The following is a 13,037-nucleotide window of genomic DNA, read 5'->3' as shown; positions in this document are numbered from 1 at the left end:
AGCGTCATTCAGTCTGTTAGAATGAGGTGCCAGTGGATTTTAGATTTTGTTCCAAAAACATGAAAAAAAGAATCCTTTCTCCCATTGGGCAGTTACTTTAATCCCATACGACCACCTCCCCAACTTACCCTCATTTGTCACCTCAGTCTGTATTTAACGCAAAAAATACTCCTCCCTTTTTTCCTTTCCCTCTAAAAATCTGAGCTCCAAATATGCTTCTAACTATCTACCACTAAGCACTGATTTTAAAATAACGAAACCAACATTAACAGATAATAGTAAGTACCAGATAACAGGATTTTCAATCTATAATGCTTGCATCTACCCTTTTAAAGCATGTGCTATGGCACAAAAATAAAAAAAAAATTACATCAACATAATAAAGCATAACTATAAACCACTCTCAAAAGGGCATACCATACCTCTGCCAATGCCAACTATAAGAACTAATACTTCTATCTACCAAATTAAGATACCAGACTGCATCAACATGAAATCTTAAACAGATGAAAGAGCATCTCTATCAAACTTAAATGGCAGAAATAATTAAATTTTGGAATTATATCTCAAATGAAAGCATAAAAAGCTTAAATTTATTCAATATTAGGATAATTAAATGTGAAAAGATCCATGATTCACCTCAAAACCTGATCAACTTATTGTTGACAAAGGTAATTTCCTAAACAACCCCAATCTGTAATGCAATAATTATTTCCTGATTTTCAAGGTGCGATTAATTTCATGAATATGCTGTATGTTAGATGCCATACTGTTACTGACTGGATGATATTTGAACAATTTTTGAAATATATAACTTGGCAAAATCACTAACCCAATAAGGCTAAATTTAGAACCATGGGTCTAAATTTCACTGATATACTGTATTTATCTTTCAAAAGAAAAACTTTGTTCCCCCTAATCTGACACGTATCACTAATTTCTATATAAATGCAATTTAATCCCCATGACTGATAGTAAGCCAGCAACTCGACTAGAACCACTGTCATTGCTTTCGATTGTAATAAGATTTCTGATGTTCAAACAATTCATATACCACTAACAAGTGTTAATTTTAGTGGTAATTGCAAGTTACGTATAATCAAAGTCACTTTTTTAACCAAATAATGCTAGTCTGGTAAACATACGAGAATGACTATACAGTGTTTGATATCATAAACTGACTATGCACATATTCGCAACTATGGAGACCTAAACCAGATAAGAACCCCATAAAAGGAAAATCTAGCATACAATCTTTATAATGATGATGAGCTAATAATGCTTTACAAATAATTACAGTCATGACATTCTTATGCAATGAGACAAAGCTGTTGAAAACAAACTCCATATGCTACAAAGAGGCACAACATATTTTGTAACTACAGCATAAATGGTCATGAAAATGAACAGATGATTCCATGAAAATGAACAGATGATTCAACACTAAAAGTTAATTCTACTATAATATCTACCATACATCATATTCACACATACACTAAGTTAAAAATCGTATATAACAGAACAACTTAATCAGATCAGATTTATATGTTCTTTGTTTTCCTAGGATGGTCCAATATGGTTAGCAATTAAAGTAATTATGCCTAATCTAAAAAGCCAAACCCAAAAAAATTTTCCATACTGATCCATTACTTATAATTAGTTCATTTCATGGTCACATTATCATTCTGGACACTAAAATCCATCTGAAACAAAGAAGACTGCACTCCATGCATGAGAAGACTCTGGTCACCTAACAGAAATCAAAATCAATGTTCTTGTCTACTCCATAATTGGTGGAAATTAGAGAGGGTGGGAGGAGGGAGCTTGTATCATATGAAATGGAATGGAATACAGAATTAAGCCAAAGACCAAGCACTGGGACCTGTGGAGTCATTCAGAGCTGAAAGGGAAATTGAGAGTAGAAAGGTTTCAAAGGTGTAACAGGAGGAAAACCTCGCAGTCACATTATGAAACAATTGTTAGGAGAGGGTGAATAGCAAGATGGAAGAGAGTAAGGGTTTGCAGCTAGGGACCAAAGGGAAGCTACAAAGAATCTTAAGTAACACCAACAGAGCACTGTGTGAGATGCACTAACCCCCTACGAAGCTTGCATCATATGTAACATATATGTACGGAGCTGCTATTGTTACCCTGAGGATCCGCCCAGGCAAACGCAATCATGACTGCCATCTTTACATCACAAAGATTGTAGTGTCAGGAACGATTTTGTGACCATAAAAGAGGCTAGCTAAAAGTAATGACTTGTACTGAAATATTTACAATTTCTTAAAAACTTAAATAGTGGATAAACTGTTTCAAGGATGAAATTAGTACTTATGGTTTCACTAAACATCCACGTATTCTTGTATTGTTGTAATCTTTTTATTCATTATATTGGATTATATTCCTCATTCAATAATAGTTTAATGCACTGTACAGCATTAAAAAATTACAAACTTGAGTGACATTTTCATTCATTCAGTGGAATATAACAGCTAAATTGCACTACAATAGAGACCAATTTCAAATTCTTTCAAATATTCCTCTCTAAATACAGTTACTGGAATTAGTTTCTCCCAAGACTGTATTATCTACATCCTTGAAAATCAGCTTGCAAAAGCCAATGAACACAATATATACCTAAAAGTAAAAGGATGAGGGGTTAGATTATAAAGGAAAATTAACAACTTTAAGACATGACAGCACTAGAAACTACAACTTGTATGCAACCCTGTCCACAATGTGTTACACTGAAGATATTAACTGTTCTTTTATAAATTCTGTATCAAGAAATGGCCTCAATCTTGACTTTTTCAAACTTAAATGCAGCATTTGTTCACACCAAAGCTACATGGCTAACTATAAATGTATCAAAAGAAAACTTATTATGGAACATTTTTCTGCACTTTAAAAGAAAAATCTTTGTATTACCATCATCAAACGACATACATGCTTCCCAAGTTTAAAAAACAAACACCATTAGACTATACAAAATGCATTCTGCTTGTGTGAAAATACAGTAATAAAAAGCTACAAGCCATGTGCTTACTGGATGAAAGCCTCCACAAGCTATTTATATCTAACTTTACCTTCAAAGTCTTTACTTACCGGATTTGGGCGTAACAACATTAGGAGGTGGATTTTCATGGTCGTACGTCGTCATGTGGTTCTGGATTCCAGAAAGACTGCGGTAAATCCTACCACAGGACGCATGAGGGCACTCGTAAGGGGGTTTGGTCATTCGACAATGTTCCAGGAACTGGTCCATGTCAAAACCAAGGCCTAGGCGAGGCATCTTGAATTAATTAATTGTATCTGAAAAACAGAAAATAATAAAAATTAAATATGTTGCACATTACTCTTCCAAAAATACAATTATTATTCTAGTTGTAATTCCATGGAAACAATGTATAAATGACAATACTGTTTTATGCAATAAATTCAGTCAAAACTTTTGAAACAATCTGGAATTCAAAAAAATTCTACAGATTTATTAAATTTTTCATATAATTATTATATACAACTAAGTTTGGAAGGACAAGTAAAATGCAGCAATTTAAAGAAATACATTTTCAGAATTGTTGATTCTTTTCATCACTCTGATACCATAACTATCAATTTAATAAAGTTTTCTTTGTCACATGGCATCAGGTTTCCTCTGTACCTATTACATTCTGGTAAGAATAATGATAAACTGAACTGCCCAGATAACACTAACACTCACTACACATCAGATTTAAAATGTCTGTCAATAAAAGTGAAATGTGTGAAACTTTAAGGAGACTGCATCCTTTACTTTTAGAATCTAATAAGGGCTTAAGAAGTTAAAAGTCCAGGTATCCATTTTGTAATTTTATCTACTTGCATTTTTATCTGTTTATTAATTTGTTAATTGATTTTTTCTTTTTTCTTTTTCTTAAACTCCTAGCTAATATGTGAACCACATACTTTTCCAGGTAATTTTACAAAAATGCTCTGTAGGGTGCCATGTTTAGTACCAGTCCCTCGGGGATGAGCGTAAAAACAAACCAAAGTGAGACATCTTCTCTCTGTATTTCCCTTTGCCTCTTACTTCTTTCAGATGAACACCATATTCTTTGGACATTTGAATTTAGAGTCAATGGTCCCTGTGGGCTTGTTCCCTATGAATACGGTTCATATTCTGAATAATAATAATAATAATAATAATAATAATAATAATAATAATAATAATAATAATAATAAATAATAATAATAATAATAATTTTTTTTAAATAATGGCGGTTTTTAACGAATTAATCTTATACAAGGTTTTTTAAATTCTCAGCTAGGTTGTTGAGTAGCATTCCAATATTCATATCTGTCTAAATTGGGATGTTAGTCAAAGATTATATTTGCTTAAATCTTATATATTGGTGGTCTGCATGTTTCGACCATCTCAGTGGTCGTCGTCAGGACATTGGTGAGGACGAACTAAATGTGTAACGACTAACTAGTTAGATTGACTTATATGAGTGGTGGGCGGGGTCAAATTCGGCGCTGAATTATCATTGGAGGCCTGCGAGCATTCCTTCTCACTCTAAGCTGCATTTCGTGTGTTGATGGTCTGTTTTGCATGTGAGCGCTGCATCGCTGGGAAGGGGCAGGGGAATTTTGATAGGCTCTTCCGTTGAATGATGAATCTTGTTCAATGGTCATGTCTGTGGGACGCTCGTTGTGGGTCTCCTGGTAGCTGTAGAAGAAAGGTCTCTTGCGTGATGTTCAATGATGGTCTTTCTTTTCTTATATGCAAGGCTTCCAAGAGGCGCGGTCGGCAATGGTCTGATGCTTGATCTATAATGTCGATGTTCGGGATAATGTCTTGTCGTTTAATTCTCTGGTTGTGGGCAGCTTTTGCATGATTGAAGATTGCTCCCTCTTGTGCATGGCAGGACATCTCTTCGAAAAACGCATCGTTGTCATTCCGATGTAACTGCCGAGGCATCCTTGGACGGGGCATAGGTAACGGTAAACTACGTTGGTTTTCTTGAGAGGGTCCTGCTGAGGCGCGGCTGGATTGTTCTTCATTACCAGACTGCTTGTTTTCCGGTTCTTGTAATAAATTACTGAGTTGACCTTTTTCTCGGGATTGGTGGTGTTGACGTTCTCTTCTATGATTTTTCGGAGGCCGCGCTTGTCATCTTTGTACTTCTTATGGAAGAATCCTCTATAGGAGAGATCTATATGCTCAGGGACGTCGGGGTGCAGCTCCTGCTGGTACCAGTTCTCAATATTCCTGCGAATAGATTCTCTTATTTCTTTATTAGGGTGTCCGTTATCAACAAGGACCTGGGCAACACGCTCGAGTTCATCGTGGGTGTCGTTCCAGGAGGAGCAGTGCGGGAGGGCCCTCCTGACATAAGCGCTGATGGTAGAGTGCTTATACCTCTTGGGGCACTCACTCTTTCCGTTGAGACACATTCCCAGGTTCGTTGGTTTAGTGTATACCTTGGTGGAGAAATGGGCCTCTTTTTCTTCAACCAGGACGTCGAGGAAAGGGAGGCAGCGGTCTTTGCTGTGTTCGATCGTAAAGGTGAGACTGCTGTGCCGATGGAAGGCGCGCCTCAGGTCTTCTATTTCTTCCCGCGAATCAGCAACAACGAAGGTATCGTAGATGTACCTCACGTACATTCTGGGTTGGCTGCTATTTTTGAAGACCCTTTGTTTGATGCTTCCCGTGTAGAAGTTAGCAAAGAGAATACCTAGAGGGAATCCCATTGCAACACCGTCAATCTGTGTGAACATATGTCCACGGTGGTTGGAAAAAGGGGCCTTCTTCGTGCAGATTTCGAGCAGAACGGAGGGCGTGTTCGGGGATGTTCAGGGTAGGCGTGGTGGGGTCCCTATACACTCAGTCTAGGATCATCTGGATGGTTTCATCAACAGTGACGTTTCTGAAGAGGGACTCCATGTCCATGGAAGCCATGAATCCTCCAGAGGGGGTGGTCCTAAGGGCTTCAAGGAACTCTACCGACGATTTCAGGCTGAATCTGTCCGGAACGTACAGGGTCAGGATGGCATTTAGCCTCTTGGCCAGCTGGTAGGTAGGGGCAGGAATCTGACTGATGATGGGGCGTAGGTGGTTACCTCACTTGTGCGTTTTTACATTCCCATAAATGTACCCAAGGTCGTAGTCACCAGTGATCGGAGACAGTTGGCAGGCATTAGAGGGCATTGACTGTCTCAATGATCCTGTTAGCCTCCCTTTTGATTTCGTTGACGGGGTTCCTAGTAATCCTCCAGAACTTTATAGAGTTGGCCAAGATGTCATCCAACTTCTGACGGTACTCTTCGGTGCTGATGAGATCAAAAGCCGCGGTCTTCCTTCGGCACAGCAGTCTCACCTTTACGATCAAACACAGCAAAGACCACCACCTCCCTTTCCTCGACGTCCTGGTTGAAGAAAAAGAGGCCCATTTCTCCACCAAGGTATACATTAAACCAACGAACCTGGGAATTTGTCTCAACGGAGAGAGTGAGTGCCCCGAGAGGTATAAGCGCTCTACCATCAGCGCCTACATCAGGAGGGCCCTCTCGCACTGCTCCTCCTGGAATGACACCCAAAATGAACACGAGCGTGTTGCCCAGGTCTTCGTTAATAACGGACACCCTAATAAAGAAATAAGAGAATCTATTCACAGGAATGTCGAGAACTGGTACCAGCAGGAGCTGCGCCCCGACGTCCCTGAGCATATAGATCTCTTCTATAGAGGATTCTTCCATAAGAAGTACAAAGATGACGAGCACGCCCTCCAAAAAATCATAGAAGAGAACTTCAACACCACCAATCCCGAGAAGAAGGTCAACTTAGTAATTTATTACAAGCACTGGAAAACAAGCAGTTTGATAATGAAGAACAATCCAGCCGTGCCTCAGCAGGACCCTCTCAAGAAAACTAACGTAGTTTACCGTTACCTATGCCCTGTCCAAGGATGCCTCAGCAGTTACATCAGAATGACAACGATGCGTTTTTCGAAGAGAGTGTCCTGCCATGCACAAGAGGGAGCAATCTTCAATCATGCAAAAACTGCCCACAACCAGAGAATTAAACGACAAGACATTATCCCGAACATCGACATTATAGATCAAGCATCAGACCATCGCCGACTGCGCCTCTTGGAAGCCTTGCATATAGGAAAAGAAAGACCATCATTGAACATCACGCAAGAGACCTTTCTTCTTCCTACAGCTACCAGGAGACCCACAACGAGCATCCCACAGAACATGACCATTGAACAAGGTTCATCATTCAACGGAAGAGCCTATCAAAATTCCCTGCCCTTCCCAGCGATGCAGCGCTCACATGCAAATCAGACCATCAACACACGAAATGCAGCTTAGAGTGAGAAGGAATGCTCGCAGGCCTCCAATGATAACTCAGCGCCAAATTTGACCCCGCCCACCACTCATACAAAAGCCAATCTAACTAGTTAGTCGTTACACATTTAGTCTGTCTTCACCAACATCCTGACGACGACCACTGAGATGGTCGACACATGTAGACTACGAATATACAAGATCTAAGCAAATATAATCTTTGACTAACATCCCAATTTAGACAAATATGAATATTGGAATTCTACTCAACAACCTAGCTGAGCCAGAAAAACGAATTATCAGGAGAATTGAAAACACCCTGTATATATAAAATTAATTCGTTAAAAACCGCCATTATTTTTAATAATAATAATAATAATAATAGGGTGAATATCCCACCAGATCCTCAGGCCACGATAAACATTTCATGTTACATAGGATCTTCCAGTTCTTCTTTGTTGAAAATTTGTCTGCAACAGGTGTATGGCAAAGAAAACTTTAGAACAAAAAATGCGTAATAAGAGAATACGTTACAAAATTCATCTAGGAGTAACTATACACAAAATTTCCATCTCGGTCTTTTCTTATTTTTCACTAGCCTATCTTTTCCTCTCTTTTTGCATCTTTCACAATTTTTTTTACTAGGCATAAGTATATACACAAAATACAAGTTTTTGTGATTGATTACTTTGTGATCTCTACATTTGCTGACTTCCATATGCTGCTGGACTTCCACCATAATAACTGGATATAGCCAGAGGGAAAAGGAAAGCACAAAGACTTGCAGTTTGCACCAACATAAAATACAAGAGCCAACCACAAGGAGATAATTCTGAGGAAGAGCTCAGCACAGAAATATTGTTTATTAATAAAATCTTTTGACTGAACAATTTAGAAAAGGGTGAATTGAGACACTAAGAAATTTACTGATAATTTTGAGAAATTCACCATCTTTTGGACATATTTTGAGAAATTCACCATCTTTTCTCTTTTACACTCATCACTGAGGGACTGGTACAAAACATGGTGCCCTGTAAAGCTTTTCCATAGAATTACCCAGAAAAAGGTAATTCTATATATTAGCTCCGCACCTGCTTTTACCTTTTCAATTGGTTTTTTTTACACTTTTAGGGGTTCTGATACTGGCATTGTATCTGTTTGTTTTCAGCCAAATGGAATGTCAAAACATGCGCAGAGGTAATACTTGGAATTACCAAAATTGCTGTCCTAACCTAACCAAACCTTACCTTCCTAACCTGACTTAGGGCAAAGTGCAATGACCTAATATCCCTGTCTCCCTAGGCTACTCTGCACACTGCCCAGTGATTCATTCATTTGCTATGTAGTGTCTCAATGGATGCAAAGACCCTAGGTCAGGTCAGGTCAGCTTGGGGCAAGGCACCCTAAGAAAGGTTAGGTTAAGGGAGGGTTATTAAGCTAGGTTAGGATGCATTTCTATTGAAAAAAGTTAAAAGTATTGAAACAGCCGGGCCCAGCCTATCTTCAATTTGCTTTCAAGCAAGCAGCAAACGGCGGAAATAAAGTGCGCAACTCTTCTGCCTGACCTTTTGCCAAATGACCAATTCTGACCTCATAACAAAAGTTTACTATTATAGCAGTAATGTAGTAATTATTCTAGGCCACTGGCTTGGAATAAGTCAACTTGGTTTGCTATCAATCTAAGATCTACCGTAAACTATAAAGTTAATGGCCAGACGTCACAATAATGCTACCCACATGCCCTGCCCCCCACCCCCCAAAACAACCACCACACTTTCACTTGAGAGAACACTTTACGGTAAACGACACTTATCAAGCAACTCACCACCAAGAACGTCCAGCCCAAGTCTGGGGCAGGTTCGTCCTCGCCTCTGCTTTGAAAAGCCCTTCATTTAACTCAAACAAAACCTTTAAAAAGCATTTAACAAACAAAGAATAAACAAACAGATATCGCTCTTTTCCTTAGCCTAATTTATATTTACCTCCGCGGTGTGTGAAGGACAGGAAAAGCGAATAAATATCAGAGTGCGGATCGATGGTCGCATCGCACCGCCATCGCCATTGTTCACCAAAACAACTTTTCTGACTGGGCTCTCGACCAATCAGCTGCCGTGGTCGCCGCCCCGCCAAATGCAACTGCTACGAACTTCTATCAATGACATTTCTTCTTCTTCTTCTTTTTCTTATCCTTCTTGATTTCTTTGTTAAGTCCCTCTCTTTCAATCTCTCTCTCTCACCGCAAGATGCAAAGAACTTCTTATTTACATTCCTTCTTCTTCTCCTAGATTTCTTTATGTGCCTTTCTCTCTCTCTTCGTCAAATATAAGGAACTTGTTTCAATGACATTTCTTCTTCTCCTCCTCCTCTGTTTCTTTGCCAAGCCTCTCTCTTCCTCTCTAATTTTCTCTCTCCCCGCCAAATGCAAATTCAAAGAGCTTTTATCATTGATATTTCTTCTTCTTCCTCTCCACCTCCTCCTTGATTTCTTTGTTGACTATCTTTCCCAAATCCATGGGCCTTCTATCAATGACGTTTCTTCTTCCTATCCACCTCCTCCTTGGTTTCTTTGTTGACTCTCTCTCTAGCAGCGCCTAATCCAAATACAAGGAACTCCTATCAAAGACATTTTTTCTTCTCCTTCCTATCCACCTCTTCCTCAGTTTCTTTTGTTGTCTATCAATCTCTCTGCGCCAAATGTAAGAAACTTCTGCCAGTGACATTTCTTCGCTTTCTTATCCTATACGTTTTTGCAGTCTTTCTCTTTCCACCAAATGCAAATGCAAGGAACTTCTCTCAGTGACATTTCCTCTTCTCCTTGATTTCTTTGTTGAGCCTCTATCTCTCTCTCTTTCTGCCAAGTGTAAATGGAAGAAGCTTCTATCAATGACATTTCTTCTTCTCTACCTCCTTGATTTCTTTGTTAACTCTCTCTCTCTCTCTCTCTCTCTCTCTCTCTCTCTCTCTCTCTCTCTCTCTCTCTCTCTCTCTCTCTCTCTCTCTCTCTCTCTCCCCACAGCCTAAAACATGTTTTTGGTATGATAAATGTCTGGTTCGGTGCATGTGTGTGTCTACAGTAAAAATTGTGTAAAAATCGCTTAAAAGGATTTGTTAGTTACAAGAGGAAATAGCATTAGTTTAAAAATTATTGTAAAGACTATTTTAGGACAACTAATTCATTGTTCATTTTTTGTCATTTTCAGGATAGTCAAAACCGAGTTTTGACTAAGTTTCTTGTAGCCCCAAGCCCACAGGACCCGTGATTATGCAATCATTATCGAAATAATCGATACTTTCTCCAAAAAAGAGAGAACGAATGATAAAGAGAGATTGCACGACTGAAAATGGTCGAGGTTCACATTCTTATACATTTATTCTAGCACTCTTTCAAAGCTTCAAGCAGGAAGTACGGTTTCAGATCATCAAGAAGAAGAAAAGATGTAAATCATTACGCCATTTTACATTCATATTCCAGCTCATGCCAAACGCCAGATAGGAAAATGAGTACTTGTTACGAAGTGCACGAAATGTACGTTGCAATTTGACATTTTCGGTAGTGGAGGTATTGATCGCGTTGTGGTCATTTGTCCGGACAGAGGAAGTGGTCGGATGGACTAATGGGGGAATGAGGGGTTGACGGGGGAGATATTTATATACGGAGAGAGAAAGAGAGAGAGAGAGAGGGACGAGGGAGTTGAAAGCATAAGGGGATGATGATGAGTTGCAAAGGGAAAACTTGACGTTGCTACTGGTGCTGCCGCTGCTGTTATCCGTTTGAAAAACAACACAAACGCGTTAGTCTCATGCTTTTTCAAACGCCTCTATTAATTCTTCTTCATAAGGTGCAAGATATTTCGTCATGGGAACAGAATCTTGGCTCTCTCTCTCTGTGGCTGTTTAAATCGCGTTGCCATTAATGATGCAAGAGGCTCGGATTGCGAAATTATCCTGGATGTGGCAGTGCGGACGCAACAAAGAATGTACGGAAGATGAAAGGAAAAAAGGGGAGGTGGGGGTTGAGGGAATGGTGTAGGGGAAAGCGAAAGCGAACTGAAGCAGGCAGCAAACCCCTTTTGATTGACACTGTTCTCGATGAGATCTCCCGCCGACTCGAATGCAGGGAGAGTTACTGTTTTTCTTCTTTTGTTATGAATATTTTTACAATTTGTTAATTCATCATTTTAAAGATCACAGCTACAAGCCTTCAATCTTGCAAGACAAGTCCTTAGCTCTTTGCCATTTTGTTTTGCCTATTTTTACAATTTGTTAGTTTATCATTTCAAAGATTAAGACTGTAGGCCTACAATCTTGTAAGATAAATGCTCAATTCATTGTCAGTCAAACTGATATTGTTGGAAACACAACAGCATGGTCTTGTTTACACGTCGATGCAGTCTGTAATTATTTATCACCATAGAATTACGGCGTAATGTTATTGTTAGTTGTGCATGACGCAAAAATAAGGAAAATGCAGGTACTTAAAAGCATGAAAAGGCGGCTACAGTTGCCTTAACAGTATTTTTTATTTACATCACAAAAGACTTTCAATTTTTTTTTTTTACTTCCGTTAGCCAAAGGACAAAAGTAAACAATGATGAAAAATGATATAAAAATATATATATATATATATATATATATATATATATATATATATATATATATATATATATATATATATATATATATATATATATATATACTACTGCATGGAAGCTGTGGAACTGTATTACAGGAGCTAGTGAAAGATTTTGCTAGATAAGAAGTTTGAGACTGACCATTCCCTCTGTAGCTACTATTTAGCTCTTGAACTCTCATTTTTTGGGAACATTCAGTTCTCAACGGTTTTCCCCAGTCTGCAGTTTCCTTGTCAAATTACCAGTCTGCAAGCATCAGTCACTTCACACTCCATTTGTAACACCCTTTTCTTTTCCGAAAACTTGACTTTTCTTGTCAATCCTTCAAATAAAATACATCAATTCTATCGTAAACTTCCTGTGTCCAAAAATAAGACATACAACTCTTATCCTTGCGCTCAATTGGAATATACTTAGAAAATAAAATTTCGGCCAAAGGACAAGTGCTGGGACCTATGATGAGGTCATTCAGCGACGAAAATAATCTTGAAAAAATTGTTAGGAGAGGATGGACAGTAAGATGGAAGAATGATAATATGAAAGGAGGTAAATAGCACGAAGAGGGTTGCAGCTAGGGGTCGAAGGGACGCCGCAAAGAACCGTAAGTAACGCTGACAGTGCACTGCGTGAGGTGCACTGACGGCCCTAACCCCCTGCGGAAGTACTTTTCTTTACTCTCTCAGGCATTTTCCACAACTGGTTCACAATAAACATTTTACCTGCGCTCCCTCTACCTTATGTAAACAAGGATTACGCTTCCTGTGTCAATATTTCAACCACATACCTTAAATTGCTTGTAGAAACATTGTTTTCAAACATGGTAGCCACTGTATCATATCCTTCTTAATCTCAATGTGACCTTACTTTTTCTTTTACCTTGTTATTCGTGGTTGCTTGCTTGCTTTTGTTACGTGTTTACAGCTCCTGGTGTCGTCTAGGGGTTATTGAATAAGATCTGAAACTCCTACCCAAACGACTACAGTACATGCGATGTGAGCGCAGAAAACACTGTCCAAATCCTCTCCGCCAATTCCTCTTCTCTAAGTAGCATGACGAGAATCAAAGAGCAGA

At 38.9% G+C, this 13,037-nt stretch overlaps 1 protein-coding gene across 20 annotated transcripts in view; it reads right to left on the bottom strand.

The window, feature by feature from the left end:
- Br140 (bromodomain-containing protein 140) overlaps window positions 1–9,758 on the bottom strand; it is a 71,055-nt gene extending 61,297 nt beyond the window's left edge. For 7 of the 20 annotated variants that reach the window (XM_067104071.1, XM_067104072.1, XM_067104063.1 and 4 more), the window contains exons 1-2: window positions 9,318–9,469; window positions 3,109–3,315 (exon numbers count right to left, since the gene is read on the bottom strand). In XM_067104071.1, the coding sequence (XP_066960172.1) occupies window positions 3,109–3,295 (187 nt within the window). In that variant the 5' untranslated portion in view covers window positions 3,296–3,315; window positions 9,318–9,469. Of the gene's footprint in view, window positions 1–3,108; window positions 3,316–9,317 lie in introns of all 20 variants that reach the window. The other 13 variants (XM_067104065.1, XM_067104070.1, XM_067104080.1 and 10 more) reach the window with 6 other exon arrangements.
- Window positions 9,759–13,037: the final 3,279 nt, after the last annotated feature.

Source organism: Macrobrachium rosenbergii, chromosome 5 (genome assembly GCF_040412425.1).
Source record: "Macrobrachium rosenbergii isolate ZJJX-2024 chromosome 5, ASM4041242v1, whole genome shotgun sequence".
Classification (NCBI taxonomy): Eukaryota; Metazoa; Arthropoda; class Malacostraca; order Decapoda; family Palaemonidae; genus Macrobrachium; species Macrobrachium rosenbergii.
The sequence above is the reverse complement of the archived record's forward strand: the minus strand, read 5'-3'. Positions and strand labels throughout refer to the sequence as shown.